The sequence below is a fragment of the Castanea sativa genome, chromosome 6 (genome assembly GCF_040712315.1).
Source record: "Castanea sativa cultivar Marrone di Chiusa Pesio chromosome 6, ASM4071231v1".
NCBI classification, from domain to species: Eukaryota; Viridiplantae; Streptophyta; class Magnoliopsida; order Fagales; family Fagaceae; genus Castanea; species Castanea sativa.
The window spans coordinates 57,450,361-57,474,380 of NC_134018.1; the positions used below are offsets into that span (position 1 = coordinate 57,450,361).

Consider the following 24,020-nt stretch of genomic DNA (forward strand, 5'->3'; position numbering starts at 1 on the left):
GCAAAAGGTGAGTAGTGGTTTATTTTTCTCAAGTCCCTCACACTTGTATGCCTAAGTAATTTGATTGAATAATACCTTAATAAAATAACATATTTTGGTGCTGCATCATAACTCTAGCAACCTATTATAATAGCTAGTTCATTCCCCGAATAATCCTCAGCCAAATTTCACAAATAAGTCTGTGTGGTCCATTTTAGTGTGATGGTACAAGATGTGCGGATTGGATGGGGTTGTACGAGTTTATATAGTGCGGATATGTATTAAGTCTCACATCAAACGTATATGTCAAACTCAACTTCTTTTTCTTTTCTTTTTTAAGAAAAATGTCAAACTCAACCTATATAAGTGATTATAATGAGTTTTAATTATGAGTATTCTTAAAATAATTGTTAATAAACCATTTAAAAAAAGTTTTGATACTATTAGGAAATATAAAAAAATTGTTAGTTACTTTTTTTTTTCTTTCCTATCAAATTTTTAAAATTATATTTTCTAAATTAATATTTTTAGAGTATTCGTTATTTTTTTTTTTCATTATAATTTGAATTTTTTGGATGTGGGGTATATAACACACACATATATATATATATATATATATATATAATGTCATGAACTCATTATAATTGATATTAGAACATAACATCGACCCTGAGAATGACATTAGAGATATAGTGACGAACTTGGGCTTCCTTGGGTTGTGAATTGTGACACATCTTATGAATCGACTGAAATTCCCTCTATTATACGCATATTTAATCGTTAAGATTGAGTAAGCTCCTTTTTAATAGTTTATCTTTTTGAATGGCTTAGGTTGACATATTCAAGAGACATTTATGATCTAGGTGGTTGGAAAGTCAGGTCACAATGACTAGGGTCTTCTCTGTGGTCATGTTTTTTGTTGACATTATAGGCTATTCTTGGCAGAAGCTGAGGTAGCATTCTCTATAGCCTGTTGAACGTTCCTAGCAAGTGTTCATATTCAATAATAAAATGTTTGCATAAATTGGAAAAAGTAATGTCGGTGAAAATTTCCAACCTAGATTTTGAACAAATTTATAGATGAAGTTTGTTTCCTTAAAATACGGACATGTGTCTAAAACTAAACACGAGCTTATATCTTAGTTTGTCCAATACAAAAAAGTATTGGGCACAAATTATATCCCAAATATATTAGGCCAGTAACTACGTAGTATGAGCTATTTAAGGATCACAAATAATTTTACATCCATTTTTTCAATTATTTTATGTGACAAACAATGACTATCTGTCACTTTCACATGAACCAATTTTTTTTTCACCACTTACAATCAGCCATATTGAATTATTGTAAATATGAGTATAAAATTCGTTGTAGTCTTATAATTTTTTCATAGAAAAAGTTAAACGGATGCTCTACGGTCATTAGTTTAGAAAATATTTTTAAAAACTATTTATAAAAAATAAAAAATCTGATTTCTTTTTTTATAACCTTTTATATTTCTCATGGAAAATGATATCAAAACTTTTTAAAAATAAATCATTAACAAATGCACTGTTATTATCCATTAATTAATAGCTTAGTTCTCTCTCATCTATTGGCAATTCTAGACATCCCCATATATAAAGGAACCCATGGTTCGAACTCAGATTTCTCTTGTGAGGCTCGTTGACATAGAACTACCGCTATTCACTTAAATTCGTGTATGTTATGTTAAATTATTGCAATTATTATTTAATTAAGGTACTAATGCATACAAGGAAAGTGGGCTAATAAAGAGTTTCTAGAGTATGTAGGCCATAAAGATCATTAAACACTCTTACATTCAATTGACAATGCTGGCTTCAGCTTCTAGAAATGAAGCAATAATGGATGTTAATTAGTAGCTTATTTAATGATTTTTTGCTGCAATTAAAGTTGCTAAATCTCGTACCATTGTTTTTACACAAACAAGACTAAAATGCATTCGTTTAATGATCTAGACAAGCTAGAAGTCTTCAAGTAAGAGTCAAAGTTCTTTAGGCAACAATTTTCTACTAGTTTTCCCTAGACAATGACTTCTATTGAAACAAGACTGTTAAAAGTAGTTTGTGTGTTAATCTGAATTTAAGGGTAGTATAATTGAAATTAACTGATGCAAAAGTAGTTTGTGATTGGGTTAGTGATATTCTACTAATGGTAATTTACATCATGCATCTCTTATTACGGACTATAGGAACCTGCTCAATTAAATACCTCGGGTGAGGATGAAGTATTGCCTCCATGAGACTAATCAGTGTGCAGATGCTACCTATAAAAGGAGCAGATCTACACCAAGACTTTGCTGTATTTGATAGCTGACATTGCATTTTGCTTTGCTATGACAATGCCGGTATGTATTATGATAGGCTTTATGGTTACTCTGGTTTAACTATTTAACCTGTGCAATCCTCTAATTACCAAAAATAAAAATCACCACTTGATGTTGTTGCCCATATTCTACACCATTATACTTAGGATGTAGTATGTGATATTTCTATTGATCCTCAATATTGTCACAATTTCATTTCACACTGAACTCATTATTTTGATAGATTCTGAATTTTATCTCTTTCATTTCTCTGATTTGTGTTCCAAGTTTGGAAAATCCAAAAAGCAAGAAGCAGAAATAGTTTGAAGATATGCGGTCCAATCATCTTGGCTTATTTTTGGGAGGATTAGGCTTGGTGCATGGGCCAGCATAAGTACACCAACTTTATTTGTGGTCCATACATTTTGCTATGAATTAATGATAAAAGAAGTAAGTCCACCCCTACTTCTTATCCTATATATATAAATACTGCAATCATGTGACCATACTATTGAAAATAGCATCATCTTAAAGAACTTTAAAATGATGTTTCTTGATTTATTTTTAGCTTAGAAAAAAAAAAACCATTAAAAATATTCTTATCCTAGAATTTTCATTTTGATAAGCAATTTCTAAAAATAAAAACACAATTAAACAGACCGAATGTCTTTTCACTCTTTCCTCTTGGAACTATTTAATCATAAGATTAAACAAATCTTTGCTCAATATATAACAGTCTCTTTTAAAGCAGTTAGAGCAATCACACCAGATCATGCAAAAATTTCCTCTATTTTACACAAAAAACCTCCTTATAAAATTTTACACATTCATTTTTACAAATTACCCACATCAGTTCATCTATCCTACACCATCTATTAATTAAATAATAATTTTCACACTTTTTTATTAATTCACTCAACTAACCTACGCGTGTATTCATCTCCACATTTTTACAGTTCTGATTAATTTCTCTCTCTCTCTCTCTCTCTCTCTCTCTCTCTCTCTCTCTCTCTCTCTCTCTCTTCTTCTCTTCATTTCTTCTCTTCATTTCTCTCTCTCTCTCTCACACTCTCTCTACCCAGATCATCTCTCTCACTCTCTCTCTACCCAGAGCTCCGATCATCTCTACCCATATCATCTCTCTTCTTGATCCGAGCTCCGACCAGCGCTCGAAGCGCGATCTGAGCTCCGATCGAGCGATCCGAGCTCCGATCCAGCGCTCGGAGCGAGCGATCCGAGCTCCGATCCAGCACTCGGAGCGCGATCCGAGCTCCGATCCATCGCTCCGAGCGCGACCCGAGCTCCGATACAGCACTCCGAGCGCGACCCGAGCTCCGATCCAGTCGCTCCGAGCACCGATCCACTCCGATATGCTCCGATCCAGTCGCGCCGAGCACCGATCCGAGTTCCGATCCACTCCGATCCAAGCTCCGACCGCTCCGATCAAGTGCCGATCTGTATTTGTGTATCTATGTTTTTTTTTTTTTTGAGCAAGTGTCTGTGTTGAGTTTTAGTTGGGTTGGTTGAGAACGGAAAGGAGAGAGAAAAAAAAGGAGGGAACGGAAATGATAAAATAATGCTATAAACGAGCTACAGTAACCGTGTATATTTACACGGTACTGTAGCTCGGGGATGAGTTTCCACATTTTTACCCAGTTTTAGATACACTGATGTAGCTCAAAATGTGTAAAATTGAAAAAAATTTGTATTATACATGATTTTAGATACACTGATGTGGATGCTCTTAGTCTTTCAATTAAACAAGTGTCATATTATTACTTGTTACTTAAATGTCAAATTTGTTGCCACTAAATTCAAGTTCACGAGTAGAAAATTAGGATCAAAATATTCTATAGTTCTTAAGATAAGGCGTCAATATTTAAACAAGCTTGTATTAACATAGCTTTGGATAATTTGATATTAAAAACTGAGTGATGGATTTTCAATCCCAGTTAAGAAAGGAAGAAGATCATAGCATCAATGGGTACTTGCTACTGAGTCAGGGGATGGCATGAAATTTGTGGACAATGACTTTCATCATTGTCGTGTAGGAAATGGAGTTGTTAGTTAGAAGTTGCATTATAGCTTGTCTCATGGTGGGAGCTAATAAATGAATTTTACAAGTGCCAACCATTCTCGTGACAAACTCACAAAAGAAGAAGTCTCATTTCTCTCTCTCTCTCTCTCTCTCTCGTGTGCAAGCCCTCTTCCCCCGGCACAATTACTTTTCTATCCCATGGAGCCGTGGACAATTGCGAAAAAGCCTCAACATCCCTATGAGCACACCTTTATATTGAAAAAATTTTTTAAAAAAAATTAAAAGAAAAAAGAAGGACAGAGGAGTTAGGTTTAAAAAAATTACTAAATAAATACCCAAAACTTTTTGAGAAGCTTAATTGGATCCAACATCCGGGAATTAATCTTTGATTGTCATTCAACCTAACTTGATGTTTAAGCAAGATATGTGTCAAGAAATGAAATATGCTTATAATGTATTTTCTCTAATGTATTTAAGAGTTGATAAAAAGGAAAAAAAAAAGGGAAACAAAAAGAAAAATATGCATAGTTAGGTTGTGTTTGGCATTAGTTTAAAAAACCAACTTTTTTATAATTTAACTTATTTTTACTACTATTCAACTTATTTTTTGTTATTATTAATGAGTCTCATTACACTTTTTAGTATTATTTATGGATTTCGCTGTATTATTTTAACTACCTTTTAGTTTTATCTACAGTACTTTCAACAAAAAAATTTCAATTTCAATTAAATAAACCATTTCCAAGTATTCTATCCATCTTTTGTTTGCTTTTCTATCCCATGGAGTCGTGGACAACTGCGAAAAAACCTCAACATCCCTATGAGTACACCTTTATTTTGAAAAAAAATTAAAAAAAATAAAAAGAAAAAAGAAGAAGGACAGAGGAGTTAGATTTTAAAAAATAACTAAATAAATACCCAAAACTTTTTGAGAAGCTTAATTGGATCCATCATCCGGGAATTAATCTTTGATTGTCATTCAACCTAACTTGATGTTTAAGCAAGATATGTGTCAAGAAATGAAATATGCTTATAATGTATTTAAGAGTTGATTAAAAGGAAAAAAATGGGAAACAAAAAGAAAAATATGCATACTTAGGTTGTGTTTGGTATCAGTTTAAAAAACCAGTTTTTTTATTATTTAACTTATTTTTGCTACTATTCAACTTATTTTTGCTATTATTCCTGAGTCTCATAAAATTTTTTGGTATTTTTTATGGATTTCGTTGTATTATTTTAACTACCTTTTAGCTTTATCTCCAGTATTTTTAGCAAAATAATTTCAATTTCAATTTCAATTAAATAAACTGTTTCCAAGTATTCTGTCCATCTTTTGTTTGCTTTTCTCATCATGGGGACATAATCTATGTGTTACCTCTATTTCATTAAAGATATGGACCTTCGACTTTACAGGAAATGCTGAGCAAGAAGTGGAATGATATATTCCTAAATTCTGAAGAAGGCCCATCACCTTTTTTTTCTGAAGGATCCAGTCCCATTGGCCATCGCTTTTAGCCATGAAAACTGAAACCCCATTATCTTTCCAAGAAACTCTTACCATCACGGAAAATCAATTTGTCATGAGTCCAAGGATATCCCTTGATTTTATACCTCTCCTGTTCTTTGAAAAGCAACAGCATTCTCATCTTCCAAACATATTCCATTTTGTGCCCATGCCCCCAACACACAACAAGCTAATTACAGTGGCAAAGATACATCTTCTCTCAAGGTATCTGTAGCAATCTCTTCAGGTGAAATTGAAAGAGTAATGATTATCACACTGGCTATTACACACTCACAGTGCACACACTACCACGTGGGCTAAAATCATGTTTTCAATTAAAATTGTGAAATCATTTTGAGTGTGTAAAGATTCAGCCAAATTATAATATTTAATTGAAACTGATAACGTGATTTAAGTGTTTATGAGCTTAAGATTGAGGGAGCTGGCAATCATTAGTAATTCCATGCTCGATGCTCAATGACATTAAGATTTGTGAGAACAACTTAAATAACCAGCATATAAAATAGCAATAAGAAAGCATCTAAACCATCAATGTAGAAGCCAATCCTCGATGCTCAATGACATGGTCAAACCAACTCAAAAAGAGTTCTTAAATACATGAAATTAAAGAAAATGACTAGGTCAAAAAGTAGAAGTTCAAAAGAACAACTTGCATAGCCATGAAGACAATTTGCCAAATTGTTTCTGAACAAAACCAAGCTCTAACATGGGCACACCAGACCCTTTTACTTTTAATAACCTTAGCATGTAAAGCATTTAGTCCTTTGTTGACATTGTGACATATGGCCCAAGCACACAAGGACGGCAAACTTAACATTTTTCAACCAAGCAACAAACTGAGAAAAATAAAACTTACAAATAAACAATGCTATTAATATGGGCAAGGGAATATGATATCTGCTTCATTGCCATGCCTACGTGAAGGGGCTTGTCTTATCTTGACAACGCAGTAAATGCAGTTAGTATGTTAAAAGCCAATTATTAACATAAGCTAAAGACATCAATAATGCCAAACTCATTTACTGGCAAAGATAATATACCAACAACCAGATTTACTAAATTCTACTTGGGAAAAGTATCATAGTAATTTGACAATTCAAAGTACACAAAAGCACACACAAAAATAGGAAGTTAATTCTTTGGTATGTTCTTCCCTACAATCTTTGCTGGAGTTATACGCAAAAGATTTCCAGGCTTACCAGGGACAGCACCTTTAATCATTACAACATTAAGATCATTGTCAACTTTGACAATCTTAAGCTTTCTGATTTTTCTCTTGGTTCCTCCCATCCTACCAGGCATCTTCTTTCCTTTGTATACATGACCTGGTGTTGTTCCAGCACCAATGGATCCAAGTGCTCTGTGACTCTTGGAACCATGGGTCATTAAACCCCTTTTGAAGTGGTGTCGCTTGATTCCACCTGTGGAAAATTAAATAAAAAAGGGGTGCAAATCAGAGAAAAGCCTGAACATAATTATAGATATTGTATAGTCAATTTAGCCGACCTCAAACTTTTGAGACTAAGGCTTTGTTGTTGTTGTATAGTCAACTTACTACATTATGGCCCCCAGTATTGGACATTACAAGCTTAAACTAGAGAGATGTTGGAGATAAAGAGTTTATGTTTTAACTTAATTATTAATACTTCCAAAAGATCTAATTCTCAACTCTGGAAGGACATCACTACAGCACCCATTCAGAGCTCAACAATTTAAAATGTGTCTGCCTATACATGTTGTATAACTAGAGGATAAAAGACATGAGAAATTGGGAAGTTTAGCAAGACCTACGAATTAGAATCCAACCTATTTTGATCTTCTGTTCATGGAAAGATCTCAGCAACAATAAATGGAAGAGTGGATCATATAGCTAAACCTAGCTACAGGAGTCTTTTCAAATGTTCCTTCTCCTGACTGTTTTCCCAGGATTGTGGCCGTACATTGAGAAGACTTTTTAATCCCAGGACGTTTCAAATGATTGTGCAGCTATTTTTGGATAGAATGTTACATTGCAAAAGAAACATGAGTTTGCAAAGCCAATGTCATTGCAAAAGATTTCTTTATCACCATTCAAACATGAGTTTGAATGGCTATTTTTACAGAGCAACAAACATACCAAGTTTGAAACAGACTGCATGTAACAATATGCCCTTCTAACCTGTTTTGTTTCCCCTTTGAAATTCGGCATGATTGAGACTCCTATGACGAATATCATTAAAGAAACAAGAACTAATAGAATAAAAATAAACATAACAACAAAGATGAGTGATAGAAAGTTCCATATTCTAATCTGATTTTTGATTCAATCCTTGCCTGAACTAAAAGAACCTTTATATAACAAGGAACAGAAAATTGTGAATTGATCATATTTTCTTTCAGTTTATAATGCAATAGAGAAAAATTTTATAAAGCTTGAAGAAAATGTTGCCTATAAAGAAAGATGAGAGAGATATGTTGTTAAAGGAATCAAACATATATTTTTCTTTTTGAATAAATATGCAAGCACAATATGTTCTCCTAAGTTTTCTTTGGCATAGTTTTTTTTATGCAGGACAATGAAGTCTCAAGGAGAACATGTGTTTGGAAAATATAAATAAGAAAGAAAAAATTTATAAAACCTAGGAATAAACCCATAGGATTTGTTTCGAATCAGCACCAAGCGATGAAAACAAATAAATAGAACCTAGGAATCAATCAACATCTAGGATTGCTTGGAATCAACACAAAGAATGAGATAAAGATAGGAACCTTGAAATCAACATCTAGTCTTGCTTGGGATCAGCACCAAGAATACATACACTGCCCTTGTGCTTACCATTCCCACCCCCTTTGTATATTTTGAAACATATTGCGTTGAGCAATTGTAAAAGGTCAATTCCTCAAATGTAACTTCAATGATTTATGGTAATATCTGACTCTTAATTTCTAAATTCCCAAATATAACAAAAATCTAAGTTTCCTCCACTGGTGACTGCTAATGATCTAGTCCATGGCTCACTTTCATCACACACTTATTGTAAAGTAAAAATGGAAGGATATAGCACTGGTTTTAATGGGGGTTATGGCATGACTTATTACAAAGTGCATATTTCAATAGAAACATCCGTACATCACATGACAATTCCCTGGTGAGTTCAAAATTTCAAAATCCCTACTTCTTTATCTTCAGCTCAATATATTCTCTCTCTCTCTCCTCAGCAATTAACCAAAACATAATTCACATAACAAGAAAGAACAGAAGTTCAAAACCTTAAAACACATATATCTGTCAAAAATGAAGTGCCAAAAACAAAAAAACCAAAGTTGTAAAGACAAAAAAATGAAACCTTGAAAACCCTTTCCAATGGTGGTGCCAGCCACATCAACAAGATCACCCTCCTTGAAAAGATCATCAAACACAAGCCTCTGGTTAGCCTCAAACCCATCCACAGAAACCAACCGAAACTCCTGCAAATGGCGCATAGGAATAGCACCCGCTTTCTGCAAATGACCCATCTCTGGCTTCGTGAGCTTGCGGTCCCTGACCCTTCTGTACCCAACTTGGACAGCGTTGTAGCCATCAGTGGCCTCAGTTTTCACCTGGGTCACAATGTTTCCTTCCTTAAACCCCACCACAGTGACTGGTACGACCTTGCCATCGGGCTCGAAGAAGCTCATCATGCCTAGCTTCGTTCCCATTACTCCCACACCAGCCTCATAGTTCATCCTCACAACCATACCATTCTTTTTGCTGTTGGGGGCCGCGAAAAATCTCAAATTGACAAGTGGGTTGCTGAGAAAACTGGTTTTCAGAGAAACATTGCTGCGAGAAATGTGGGAATTTGGGATTGTTGCTGAAATTGACACAGACAAAATTGCCATCTTTCTTTTGTTTCAATGGTTTCTACTCAAAAAAGAAAATTCACTCACTCATATACTCCATAGAATGGAATGGATAGCACTAACAAAAAAACACTTGAAGAGTAGTACTCTTTGAGTGTCCTTATCTATAGGAATTTCAGGGAGAAGAAATGGGCCGGAAAAAAAAACTATGAGGCCCATATTAGAAACTGAATGGCCCAATTTTTAGTTACTATAAAATCCAAATCAATCAGGTTTTCACCTTCAAAACTCAGAGTCACTCGGATTTTATTTGTTCTCTCTCAACTCAAGTCTACTCTGCCTTGCCGCCAATTTCAGGTACCTTTCATGTATATTTTTTTCATTGTAGTTGAAATCGATGTGTGATACCCAGGTTCCAAAAATAAATAAATAAATAAAAAGGAGTGATTTTTACCTAGTTGTAACGTGTAAACCCTAAGAATTTATTGTGCTTTTTGCATCTTATGGCTAAGGATTTCTTCTAGAAGTCCACCTCCCTTGCTCTCTTTCTCTGAGAAACTTATCCGTGTTGATAGTTAAACTTGTTTGGAGTAAATTCTTTATTTGGTTTGCTATAACGGGCTTACATTGGATTGGAGTGGTCTTGAGAAATTGCAAGGATTTTAAATGAATAGGCATTGGATTGATGTAAGTAGCCTTTCTCCTAATTGGTTTCATTTTGCTTATACTACAGTATTTTAGCTACTGGAATATTGTTTTACAGTTGTTACAATTTTATTTCAATTGTTTTAACTACATTGATTTAAAGTAAATAATAGAGAATCATCATAAATATTTTTAATTACTATATATATGATTTTATATATCTATTTTGAATGGGATGTATATTTATTTGAACTATGATTTTGGACAATCTGACTATGTTTTGACTCTGATACCCAACTAATTTGGGTTATTCATTGGTACTGAAACTAGTTTTATCTATCGTGTTTTTGTATTCAGCTTTTTTTTTTTTGATAAGTAAGAATGATATATATACGAAGAGTTACTCTATGCCTGAAAAAACACAGAGCAACCTAGGAGATACAAGAAGAAGAAAACAAAGAGAAACAAAGACAACAAGAAAATTAGAAAAGGAAAAAGGAACAAAGAAAAGAAGGGAGGGAATCACTAGACGTGAGTCCCCACGCGCGCAACCAATCAAAGAGAGTCCCACTAAAAAAAACAAGCAACTGTTCACTAGCATGAAACTATTCAGCTATTGGGAGATATACATTAGCATGAAACTAGTTTCATCTGAATTTGATGCCCAGTCATGGGGATATAGCGCGACCAAAGTCATAAAAGATTGTTAAGAATATGAATTATGTTTGAGTATTTGAACTGAAACTACTTATGTGTTTTTGGAACCTATTGTAAATCACAGCTTTTGATATATGGAAAAATGATTATTTTCTAATCCATCTATGATAAATTTGTAAGATTAAAATATTTGATTTATATACAACTTATTATTTTACAGATCTTTACTTGATCAAACTTATTAAGACTTCAGTTACTTATTGCGTTGGCAACTCACCCCCTTTTTCCCCTCTAGTTTCAAATTATAAGAATAGCAAGTTTTGGGACTTTTATTGAGGGTGTATCCTTGAAAGGAGATTAGAAATTTTTGAAATAAGATGATCTTGTAATAATTAGTATATCTTTTTTTTAACGGTCATGAGGTTTGGATTGTTGTATCTATTGGTACTTTAGAGCTCTCTTGACAATTGCTTTATTGAGGATGATTGTGGATTTATTGATGAAATTTTCTTTGAGGATAATTTTTAGTTTCTAAGAAGGCCTTGCACACTTTGTAGGGTGAAAACTTTATAAGCGTGCGGCTGTTGTCACATGCCTATTTTTATGGTTGGGTTCGGGGCGTGACACAATGTTTGTGCTTCATGGTAGTTTTGGGTTTTTATCTTAGTAAAAACTTGGTTTGGCACATGGGTTTTTTTAGGTTTGAGTTGAACCCAGAGATATCTGCGTTTGTGCTTTATGGTAGTTTTGGGGTTTGATCTTAGCAAAAACATGTTTTGGCACATGGTTTTTTTCTTTAGTTTTCCGACATAAGAACAGGGAACTGGTTGATCATCGTGTTGTGTTACAATTGATACATCCATAGTCAGGGACTGCAATAAACTTGAGAGAGAAGACCAATTATAACTTTGGGAATTAAGAGCTTATATATCGATTGGAAGAGTTGTGAGTCAACTCTGGATTCAATATGCCTAGAGTAACACATGACAATCAAACAAGGAAAAACGTCATAAGAAATTTTTATATATCAAGTGGCAGCCTATTTACTATTTTTCAATTTGATGATTGCAGTGATTATTACATTAGGGTGGTCTGTCTGACTCAAAGTCTGCATCTCATTGAAACCTTTCAGCCTTGGTAGTAAACTAGTACTATATTTTGCTGGAAATTTCCTTTAAAAAAAAAAAACTATTCTTGGCTTAATTTGAGTGTTTTGTTTATGACATCTTTGAGATCTCTGATGAGATTGTGAAATTTCATTGTGTTAACTTTTAGAGATCAAATGTTATGTGAACCTATGTATCTTCCTGTAAGTGATTTTTTTTTTTTTAACTGAAATTTCTGCTGATATCAATTGATAAAAATAAACCTGGAAGTGAATAATGTATTTTTCTACGTGTGAAATTTATTTTTGTGTATGTTGTGGTGGATAACTGGATATGCCTTTCAAAAGTTTCAAAAAATTAATGCTCTCTTTTAAAAGGCCATATATACATATTACTTTTAGAAATTCTCTCATTGAAAGCGTAAGAAAAATTATTCCTAGGTTCTGATATTCATTGTGAGTCCCACTGAGAAGAACTTTTTAAAATAGCCGAGAAGATACATTAATGTAGCTTTTCCCATGTTTCATGGAGATGGAGGAGATAGATGACATGTTTGAGTCCTCTCTAAACCTAGAAGAGATACACTTCAAGGAAGGCTATTCTGAGGGCTACGGACATGGCCTAGACCAAGGCAAAGAGGAGGGTCAACAAGTGGGCCTAAAAGTGGGCTTCGAGGTTGGCGAAGAACTCGGGTTCTATCGAGGTTGCATCAATGTCTGGAACTCAGTGATCCAGGTCGACCCAACACGATTCTCAGATCGAGTCCAGAAAATGATCAAGCAAATGGACGAGTTGGTTGCAAAATATCCAGTTATGGACCCAGAGAACGAGAGCATCCAAGGGGTGATGGATGGGTTGAGACTCAAGTTCAGGGCAGTTTGTGCTACACTCAATGTCAAATTGGAGTATATCGGGTATCCCAAAACAGCGCAAGATTCTAAGGAGTTTGAGTTTTAATGGGCCTGTCTCTCATTACTTGGATGCTTCATTCTAATTTAGATGGTTGAGTTTATTCTGCCACTGCATTGTTCACATGAAAAGAAAATTTGAAGTTATTGTATAAGATTCAACAGGAGAAAGCAAAAAATTTATTGGCCAAACATTTTAGTTTTGGATTCTCCTTAGATTGAAATACTTATAGCATGATTGTGGTTACCATAAATGAAAGCAGTTGAGGATTATAATTGTAAGTTACATAGTACCTCTTACACAAATAACTGGAATTCATTCAAATTCACTAGAAAATAGGACATTTCATCTGTAAATTTTCTGTAATTTATACTTCATACTTGTGTACAAAATTTGAATTACTATTCATTTTCAGTTTCTAATATTGTGAGCTCCAAGGTTTGCTTCTAAAAGCTTTTTTTTGGGTGCATTAAGTGCATGATGATTCTTTGAATGTGCACCAGTTGATGGTCCTACTCAATAGGTGAGTTTATATGCATCTTACTTTCTCATTTCATGGGCAATTTTCTCAGAGTTTTCTTCCTTTTAAGGTTGCTTCCTAATAGAGAAACTTCTTTAGATTTCTTCTTATTGATAACAATAGCTTCTGTGTCATTTGGAAGAACTGTTAGAAGAGTTTGTGGCAATTGCTTTAAGTTTTTTGCCCCCTCCTTAATACTGGTGGTCATTCTGTTAATTCCTATATTACAATGGTAAATGACTCTCGAGCAATACCATGGACTTTACAGATGTGTGATTTGATTCATCACACATCTGTAAAGTCTGTGTACAATTGTTGTTATTAATATCAATTTTTTGTTGTTGCTGTGGTTGTCATACCGGCCTACAAATGCAATATATTGTGCATTCAGCATCCTTCTTTCTTTCTTCCATTATATTCTCTCTCTTTATCTGCAGCCTTTCTTCTCACATTGAATACGTTTTTAATTCCTGCTCAAATTTAACTAATTAGTTAGCCAGTCACAGATAGGAAATTGAATTCTGTCTATCTGACATCAATAGTTCTCAGTTTCTGAGTTGTGATTAAATCTTCCTTTGTCCTTCATTCACCCATCTGTCATTGCTTGCGGAGCTGGGAAGCTTAAGTCACATACCATTCTGACGTCTGTTGTAGGATGAGAATGAGACTGAAGAGCAACAATCATGTTATACCCGGTTTGAAAGAAATGTATGAGAAGAATAAAATGAAAGAGAAAGAAAGGATTGAGATGCAGGAAGTTATTCATGCAAAGGAAGAGAGAGAAGAGAATGAAGCTTGGAGGAAGGCTGTGAGGGAGAAGATGTTCGAACTGGCAGGACTACCTGTTAATGGAGTAAAGAATTGAGAATCTTTTGGAGACTATTCAAAATTCAGCCAAATACCAAGTGAACAAAATCCCTCACTTAGTACTGAGCATCGTTTGTAGTTATATATTGGTTATTATAGAGCTGGTAGTTTCCTTTGGGGAGAGGATCCCCTTCCATTTAATACAATCTTTTTCCCCCCTTGCCTTTTCTTCCCCTGCAACTGGCAAAATTTAGCTGCTGTAGATTTAATAGAACAATTACTGAAAATAATTTTAATTCATGGAGGAGAGAAATTGGTAATCTGCATTTTAATTCCACAATATTGTTTTATTCATCACTAAAATATGTAATGTAACTGGGTATTTGGTTCAGTTCATGTTTCTAACCAATTGTTTCTCTCTCTCTCTCTCTCTCTCTCTGCAAAGAGTAAACCTCCTCATGCTTCTTTTTTTATTCTTTTTTTTTTGGGGGGAACAACCTCCTCATGCTTCTTGAGAAGCAGTAATAAATGCTTTGTATTTTGTTTTTGTTCTTTTGGGCTTTTTATGCTTTGTATGTTATGGTCCATAAATTGCATTCAAGTGTGACAGTAGGTATTAGCATGGTTTTAAAAACCGAACCGGAGCCAAAATTGGATTTGCCTCCAGTTTTCGGTTTTTACCAATTAACCCCAGTTTTAGGCCTTTTTACCAAACCAGACTGGCCTTCAATTCCCGGTTCAACTGGTCAGACTAGTCAGTTCGGTGTTGTTTTTAAAACATAGGATATTTTAGGATCCCTCTTTTTTTTTTTTTATAACAATAATATATCCCTCTCTAGGAGCATTCACGTCTGATTATGTATAATTTTTCCATTATGGCTCTTTAAAGTTATTTTCTCTACTCTAGATTACTACATTTAGAGCATTCACAATGGGTTCTTCAAATAGAGTTTAAAGAGGGCAGAAAGCTAGATGACAATAAGGAAGGCCCAGGGGGAAACAAATTTCGGGACGTTGTTCTATTTTAATTGGTATGGCCCCTACGTGCTGACTAACTAGCCTCTTCCAGTCAATCAAATCCGATGAACTTGAACTTTTATTGATATTTACAAGTACATCCAAATTAGTCTTGAGCCACATAGGCACCTACTTCATCTTACAGGGAAAGAGTTATAACTAGAAAGGGCTCCATAGAGCTCCATTTCTTCTGGCAACCAAATAAAAAGGAAAAGAGAGAAAACAGCTATATACACAAATTTTCTCCTGGATATTCCTCTCATAATTTCGATTGATTAATATGCTTTTAACATCCAATATAAAGATTAGGCAATAGAAATTTGGAAGGTCGACATACTCTCCAGCTCATTATGAAGTTGTAATTAGGTAAATGAATTTTCAGATCTTTTTTTATTATTATTGGTAAGTTTTACATGCAGTCACTGGGTCTTGAATCCCCAAAAACGGATTTCAAATCTGAGGCTAATTAAGCATTCAGGAAATGGGCTTAAAGAACAAAAGACAAAATCAAGCATTCAGCCGCCAATTGGTCTCTTAGGGAGCCCCAATTATATGGTTAATATAGAGCAACCATCACTTGCGGCAAAAACATGAAACCAATCAAACTACAAACTAACAGTGATGGTAAAACCCAAGTGAATTATTGCTCCAAGATTTTACTGCAATGGAGCTTCTTCTAAGGAAAATTTTGTTTGTAGATTATTCGGTTTTGCAGACTATGAATCTTCCCCCTGGCTAAAAATAATGATCAGACTTGATGCCTGGTGCTCCCACTCTATGCTGAAATGAATGCTGCAAAGCGAATGGAAGCTCCAGCTGTGTTGACAGAAGCGCTTACTGCCTCTAAATGAAAATGTTCAGCAGCATATCCTGTCCAGCAGCTCCTAGCAGCTTCTCCAGAACATTAATTAACTCCTCAAATGTCAATAGGGTCACTGATGTCCTGTATAACAAAATAAAACAATGTTGATTCCAAGTAAAAAGTGAACTTAAAAATGACCAACTCCCCCCCACCCCTATTATCTGAAAGTTATATTTCCTTAAAAGAAGAAAGCCGCTCAAGATCTGGTAAGTTGGTGATTTACCTTATTATGGAGTACTGCTCTGTCAGGAATTTCCAATTTCATCCCAGGTTTTGCAACAATATTTACTCTCCCCTTCAAAAATAAAACCATCAGAGGATGGGAAAGAAGTTGAAGAGACAGTAAGTGAAAGAAACTCAATATAAAGAGTGACATGAGAAATATAATCCTCTGAAACCATTAACGTGCATGGATATAGGAAACAATAAAATCCAAGAAACTCTATCAGAGTCGTACAAAACTTGCATTTTGCACTAAACATAACAAATATTATTTTCATTAATATTAACATAACTTGCATTTTGCACTAAAATTAACAGATGTATTATATGCAAACATGTAGACAATGCAACAACAAATTTATGATGTAAAAGAAGTCTCATGCAATGGTCACAGCTGGACACACAGATAAGAGAGAATCAGAACAGTTCCTAATTTATAAGTTACAACAAAACCCTCATGTCTGGAACAGAAACATGACTTCCTCCGGACAAACAAGCAAGATGAAATATTCTCCTCCTATCTTTGGGAAGGGACAAAATAAAACTCAAATAACTAATAATTCATATCCCAGCAATAGAATCTGCAATTTTTTATATAAAATAATAATAAATGAAGATACAAGAAAAGGAAAATGAGCATATCACCAGACCAGACAATGAAGTAATCAGAGCACTCCCTTACAGTTCTCAAATTTTCATTCAGAAACAATGGAGTGTAACTATGACCGTGAGGGATAAAACAAGCAATAATTCAAATAAAAGAAGCAAGGAAGTGGGGCAGATACCTTGAGTGTTACATCAGCTCCAAACCACACATCACCTGTTACATTCAAGCTGTCCAGTTCAACGATGCTAGGAAAGGACTTGAAGCGACTTAGGAGGTCACTTACCTGAGAAAGAATGAAATAACCACAAAAACATAAAGAATGCATTCATATAGACAAGGCAGGAGCCACAGGAAAATGAAATAAATCTTCACCTTTCCAAATTCAGGCCCCAAAATAATTGAAGGATTTAAAGAATTTGTTCTAGCTGAATTGTGAACTAAAACGCCATTGTTGGAGATGTACAAATCTGACTGCAGAAATAATTAATATGCCTCAATCAAGGATCCAAGAGAATTCCAAACCCCCCCCCCCCTTCCCCCTCCCCCTTCTCTTTTCATTAGGGGAGTCAGAGAAAAATATAATAGTTTAGATATGCATTTTTGTCACCTGGAGAAGAAGTAAATCTGACGTCGCATTCATTGGAAGATAATGAGATTGGGGGACATTAATACCAATTGCATGATCAAAGAACTGGCATAACAATAAAAGTGATAGTCACATAAAATAGCAATAATTAGTAGTAAATAGCACAAGGATTTTGTACATACGACAAATACCTGTATTGCTGAACCAGCTGCTGTTTTTGGTGAAAGAATTTTATCATTCTTTCCTCCCTGGAAACAATTGTAACTTCATCAAATAACTTGTTTATTGAAACTGCCCCTCAATGTATGATGAGTAGAAATGGTACCTTAGAAACAGTATAGTTCTCAATCTTCAGTGCATCTGTATCCACAAGCCTTTTAATGGCTCTCAAGTTCACCCACCTGTAGGGAGTAGCATAATCCAAAGTTAAACTATATTCATAAACTTTAGAAGGCAAATACAAAAGGGTTCATGCCGGACTCACAGGCTTCTTGTATCGATAAGTTTGAACTTGTCTGCCAACTTGAATTTATCAATCAATAAAATATAAAAAAGAAGATTGTAAGTTAAACAAACCAAAAAACTGATGTTAATTCCATCAACCAAATTATTAAATATCACCAGTATAAGTAGCATTCATCTCCAAAAAATAAAAGTATGATTATGATTAGCATTCTATTTTAAAATTTTATTTCAAAAGAAGAAACCGAAAAACAAAATAGAAGCAGTCCCATAATAAATAAATAAATAAATAAAAGAAACAAATAAATTATAACATACATGTTCATTAGAATTCCTTGCGATCTCAGCAAGCTGCATGATAAAAAGATGAGAGAAATTAATTGAAGCTATTATCGAACATATATAGCATAAAACCTACTTATCAGATCTCAATCACTACCCCAATCCCAAGTACTATGTCAGTACTTAACATCAATTAGTAAGGTTTGAACCCCAGGTAGACATAGCCAGATAAAAGAAAGGGCTCAGTGCTAAAGATATACCATTTTTGGGCCAGACGACATTTAGATCTGCAACAATATTTGTTTTTTTAAGATTGCTTCGGGTAGAAACAGTGTGCTCTACAACTGCTGATACTCACATCCTAACTTGGCAATCTCAATAATAGGTCATGCTCAGCAGTATCAACTCCAAATTTGGATCATAATAAGTGGTCAGAACCCAGAAAAGGACCTGACAGTCATGCCTTGATATGCATAAATACAATCCCAGGAATCACATGTATTATAAATTGCAAAAAGATTTTTTTATTATTCTACATTGATGATGCAAAAAATTAAGCTAATATGAGCTATTCTTCTTGAGATTTTGTTTTTCCACCCATTACAACAATGCTCTGAGTTTGACTCTGCATCAAGCTGGCTGCCTAGCTGACGGGAGAAGCAAGTGTGATTTAAGCTACAATTTATTTGCTACATGCTCAATCATGTATCTAGATTCTAGAACCATCTGCACTTGGGTTCAAGCATTTCAGGCTTATCAATGCACAACATTAGTAATATTTTACATTTTTCAAGCATTAACATACATTTAGAATCATTTTATTGAAATACGAAGCTAATGCCAACTTGTTGACCAACTAACTCACTCCCAAAGAAACATAAGCAAAGTCTGTGTTGATCAACTAAATCCTCGGTCTAAGCATGTAGAAATCGTGTCAGTCAAAATCACATTGTAATTTAAATTTGTGAAAATAAAAAATCAAGCATCTTGTCAGCACAATTATAATATTGACCATCCCATGTCTCACAAGGAGAAAATTGAAGGGGAAGTAATGGAAAAAGAGAACCAGAAGCCAGGATAGGAACTACCTGAAACTTTTGTTGGTTTGAATTAAGAATACTATTATTCGTATCAAATAAGGTGGTCGGCGTAACCTAAAAAAATGAAGATTTAGGGAATTAAAAAAAAAAACAAACAATTGGAGCCAAAGAGACATAACGAATAGCAATCATCCTTGTATACCTCCATACAATATTCGAGCTTGTTTTGAATCAAATGATTTAAGATGTCTACAGGATCCACTTAAGGATCACAATGATCAAAATGATTTTCTCAATGAATGAATAAAGCAATGACGAACAAGAATTTCATTAAAAAAACTATGACAAGGATACTTGGGTCAACAACAGCAGCAACATTGTCTGAGCCAACCACAAGAATATACTCCTTACCCTGGGGAAAAAAAGGTTGAAATAAGTTAAAACTTACATTTGGATTCCTCCTTTTACTATTGGCTCTTACATCTTTTTGTTATAATCTTCATTTATTTTACAAAAATGAAGAGAAGAATGTGTAAACATCTCATAAAGAGTATACCTGGGATAATAATACATCAAGGGTTCCACCATTCATCAGGGAAAGGAACAACATGTCATGGTCAGAAGGATACCTTCATGTAATTGAAATTAGCAGAATCAATTAAAATTTCATACTTCTCATCAAATTAAACCAAATACAATTACTCAGAAAAAACGAACTGAGAAAAAGAAAAGGGGGGGGAGGGGAGTGGATGTTCTCAGTTCATACATTTTACCCCAAGTCATAATAAAGAAATATTCAATTTTGAACATAAACAAGAAATGCATAAGAGACAAAATATCACTAAGATAGCCATTAGTTCAAAAAGAAAAATGCATGTTCTCTTAAGGTGGATAGGGAAAAGGTATACATAATGCTTGACATATAAATAAGTAATTCAGGGCGGTGATAGCTATAGCTTTAAGGTTACATTGGATTACAAAATAAGCAGGTAAAAAATTATTAATTATATAAGGTAGGTTATACCATTAAGGATTAAAATTCTTTTACTAAATAAAATTAGTAAATAAACCTTTCATAAAGTTCAATACCAAGACAACTATTGAGGCATACTAACTAGAAGACACCATATAACATATAAGGGGGGAGACATGGGTTGTGAAGTTGAAGTATGCATTTGTTTTTCTTTTTTTTGAGAAGTGAAGTTGATGCGTGCATTTAAACTTCATATTATACAAGAAACTTATACCATTCAAGAATTCACAAAATCATAACTATAAGAAAACATGACTGATACTGCCATATCAAACTAATAAAAAAACCCAATCTATGTATTATTAAATAACTCACATCTTCATCAAATGAGCTCAACAATACAAGTTATACAACTAGACCAACAAGAATTTTTTCAGATAACAGTCAGGCCTCAGTACTTTATTTCTAGATTAGCAATTTTTGGATAATCACACTCTTCACAAATAAGCTTGGTTCCAGAAAGACCTAAATAACATTTTCAATCATGCAACTATTACTGTAAATAAGCCCAAGACTCGAAAAGAGGCTTAGTAGCAGCAGAAGTTTAATCATGCAAGCATCCTTAAAAATTACCATTTACATAGAAACGTCTAAAAATTTAGGTTTGGAGAAGGGAATGCGACTGTTATTCCAAGGCCCTTTATTTTAATGAACAATCATGTGCAATTGAAATATAAGTGTGTGTGTGTGTGTGTGTGTGTGTGAAAGGTCCAGAAAGGGTGGGGTGGGGGGGTAATTTTCCTCGGTTTTTTGTGTGTAAATCAATATAAGAACTTGAAAACCATGGCTCTTAGTGTTTATTGAGATGGCTTGTGTACAACATTTTCCAATTTAAGGGAGATTACCAGCTAATTCAAAAGCAGGAGAGGATGTAATATAATTTGCAACAGCTCAAGGGAGGTAAATGTAATTTTCCCAAGACAAAAGGTAGCTGACAAGATGGATCTGAGAGGACTGTAAAGCATTAGAATACAGTAATGGACTTTTTCAAATATCAGAGAAGCATCATGTTCATACCCAGTAATCATATGCTAAGGAATAAAAAGAGAGATACAGATTAAAGCATGACATACATTTCATTCTCACTAGCCTGTCCATCAGATGTATTCAGCATCACAATGTTTGAGTTGGGATATTTCGCTACAACCTAAATTACATCAAGCTTGAATAAGTAGATTCTGACACTATCTGAAAAAAGGAAACAATATGGGAACGACAAAGAACATTCACCTTCACGGTATCATCATTTGTTTTGGCTGTGTTCATAAGAAGCAAAGGAACATTGCATCCATACTTGGAGTTTAGAGACTGCAAACAATTAGAATGATACAATATGAGAAAGAAACAACTAGGTGACATTGACTATGTACAGCAGAATGAGCAAAAGAGTGACCTCAATTTGTTTGACAATCAAGTCAAGAACTGTTGACCCCTTGCAAACTTCAATGGCTGACCTGCATTATCAAATTAATAGATAATGGAGTTGAAACACATCCAACAAAGGACTCAAATGCAAGAGATTCTTCTATGTAAAAGCTAAAAATAGACAATAAAGCTACGTATAGTTTTATAGTCTATTTTTAGCTTTTACATAGACTATAAAGCACACACATCAAGCCAACAAAAGTAACAATTAAACCCCCACTCAATCGAAAAGAGGCATCAAATGTTTCAACTATACAATGGCAATCATAGTCAAGATTACCAATAACAATAATTCTTACTTAGGGCCATTGAAACCCATCTCTTTCCCCAAAGCTCCATTGAACTTCAACACAACAAGCTTCTCCAGAAGCTCCTTAGCTTCCGCTCTATCTGCATCGACATAAAGACTCACGTTAAACGAATCCCAAAGCTCATCTTAACCATCACAAAACTAAGACATTCATTTATACCTTGAGAAATGGGTGCCAAGCTCTCATAAGGAACAACAACCACTTCATCCTTAGGAGAAACCCCAACATTCTCACTCTCCTCAACGCGTTTCGCTTCCTCACTGTCCAAATCCACCATTCAATCACTTCAAAAATAAGAAAATTGAAACAAAAAAGAACTAACACAAACAACAACAACAACAACAACAATTCAATTTCCGTACGAATTTTCGATCTTCGAAGAATCATCAGCAGCATCGATAGAAGAATCGCGTTTCGCAAACCGCTTCTGCTCCGCCAAAAAAGTCTTTGTAATCAAATTACAGAACAAATACACGAACTGAACCGAATCATTGGCCGGCACCGGATACGCAATCCGCTTATAAATATCCAAAGGCATACTCGAATCGACGATCGCCACCACCGGAATCTGAAGCCGATCGGCCTCTAGCACGACCGACGATTTCCTCTCGGTATCGAGAATGACAACGCAATCCGGCGGCTGAGGAGGAGCGAAGCAAAGCTTCTTGTTCCGAGACCGGAACTTCTTCGGGCTCCGACTGTTGGTGAGGAAGCCACCGGTGCGCCACAGAGTGTTCTGGTTCGGATTGTAGAGGTGGATCTTCTTGGTCATCTGGTCGAAGATCTCGTCGAAGAGCGGGTTGGTGTTGACGAACATGAAGCGAGCGTTGTTGCGAGCTAGGGCTCCGATGAAGGCGCAGGCGGTGCGGAGAGAGATTAGGGTTTTGTCGGAGTCGAGAACGGCCATGCCATTGCGGACTCCGTAGGCGTAGGGTTTCAGGTGATCCGCCACCACGCGGCGGCCGAGGTGAGCGTTTGTGCTCAGAAGCTTCTGGATCACCACCGAGTGGATCGTCATTGTTTACTGTCTCATTCGGAGGTTTTGGGGGTTTAGGGTTTATGGTTTTGGGAAATGGATTGTGAAAGATGACCGTTGGGTTTGATTTGACCCGTTTTCAAACAGGGTCGGGTGGTTTTGAAAATGAATAATCATGGGCCTTTTTGTATTGAATCGTAAATTCTACTTTGGGCTTTTTCTTTTGGGGTCTGGATTTATTTTAGTTGAGACTTTTTCTTTTTTTTGAACCCTTTATTGAAGAAGCTTCAATCTATGGCATCCGTTCGTGATAAGCACTTTTTGTCATCAAACTAAAATACCAATAAATTTTTGATATAAGTGAGGATTGAATTTCAGATCTCTTATTCAACTATTAGAGACTTTACCAGTTGAGCTAACTGAAACTCATTTAAAACTATTTATTAGCTTAAGAGAAATACTATATTCGTAACATTTTTATAACAAATCCTAAGTGACAGGTTGTTATTAGTGAGCTGTTATTAGTGGGGTAAAAAATTAATTTTAATGATAAATTCAAATTATAACCAGTAATAATTAACCACTTATAATTTGTCATAAATATATTATGGACGTAACATTTCTCTTAACTTTATCACGAGGGGATCAAAGGTCGAAGGCAGTGATTTTTTTAGTTTTTCTATTGACCAATTTTGTACATACAATCTGTATTTAATTTGAGAAAAATCAAAAGGAATTAGAACATGGTGTTTGGTTGGTTTGTTTTCTTTTCTTTATTTGTTTGTATACAATATTTTTAAAGTTTTGTGTTCTTTTAGACTTTTTTTTTTTTTTTTTACCAAAATGATTTTTAAGACTATTT

General features: G+C 34.7%; 3 protein-coding genes across 6 annotated transcripts; 1 reads left to right on the forward strand and 2 right to left on the reverse strand.

Annotated features, from left to right (window-relative positions):
• Positions 1-6,904: 6,904 nt before the first annotated feature.
• On the reverse strand, positions 6,905-9,826 carry LOC142639287 (large ribosomal subunit protein uL3c). The gene is made up of 2 exons (XM_075813482.1): positions 9,196-9,826; positions 6,905-7,290 (listed from the first exon to the last, which is right to left on the reverse strand). The coding sequence occupies exons 1-2, from the start codon at positions 9,728-9,730 to the stop codon at positions 7,001-7,003; spliced, it is 825 nt and encodes a 274-aa protein (XP_075669597.1). The 5' UTR covers positions 9,731-9,826; the 3' UTR covers positions 6,905-7,000.
• A 155-nt stretch (positions 9,827-9,981) lies between these two features.
• LOC142638606 (uncharacterized) lies at positions 9,982-13,430 on the forward strand. 2 transcript variants are annotated; one of them, XM_075812652.1, is made up of 2 exons: positions 9,982-10,048; positions 12,631-13,430. In XM_075812652.1, exon 2 carries the CDS (start codon positions 12,631-12,633, stop codon positions 13,054-13,056), a length of 426 nt encoding a protein of 141 aa, XP_075668767.1. In that variant the 5' UTR covers positions 9,982-10,048; the 3' UTR covers positions 13,057-13,430. The 2 variants fall into 2 exon arrangements, with proteins under 2 accessions (XP_075668767.1, XP_075668766.1); XM_075812651.1 differs by having other exon boundaries at positions 9,999-10,048; positions 12,610-13,430.
• Positions 13,431-15,714: 2,284 nt separating this feature from the next.
• On the reverse strand, positions 15,715-23,270 carry LOC142640871 (UTP--glucose-1-phosphate uridylyltransferase-like). 3 transcript variants are annotated; one of them, XR_012845272.1, is made up of 19 exons: positions 22,545-23,269; positions 22,342-22,442; positions 22,171-22,261; positions 21,840-21,900; positions 21,677-21,754; positions 21,520-21,593; positions 19,970-20,042; positions 19,768-19,825; positions 19,616-19,662; positions 19,462-19,527; positions 18,410-18,442; positions 18,114-18,151; positions 17,955-18,030; positions 17,821-17,877; positions 17,651-17,734; positions 17,416-17,510; positions 17,222-17,326; positions 16,438-16,509; positions 15,715-16,295 (listed from the first exon to the last, which is right to left on the reverse strand). XR_012845272.1 is itself a non-coding variant. In XM_075815179.1 (19 exons), exons 1-19 carry the CDS (start codon positions 23,198-23,200, stop codon positions 16,269-16,271), a joined length of 1,896 nt encoding a protein of 631 aa, XP_075671294.1. In that variant the 5' UTR covers positions 23,201-23,267; the 3' UTR covers positions 15,715-16,268. The 3 variants fall into 3 exon arrangements, 1 of the variants encoding a protein (XP_075671294.1); XM_075815179.1 differs by having other exon boundaries at positions 17,416-17,514; positions 22,545-23,267; XR_012845273.1 differs by lacking the exons at positions 15,715-16,295; positions 16,438-16,509; positions 17,222-17,326; ... (6 more) ...; positions 19,462-19,527; positions 21,520-21,593 and having other exon boundaries at positions 22,545-23,270.
• Positions 23,271-24,020: the final 750 nt, after the last annotated feature.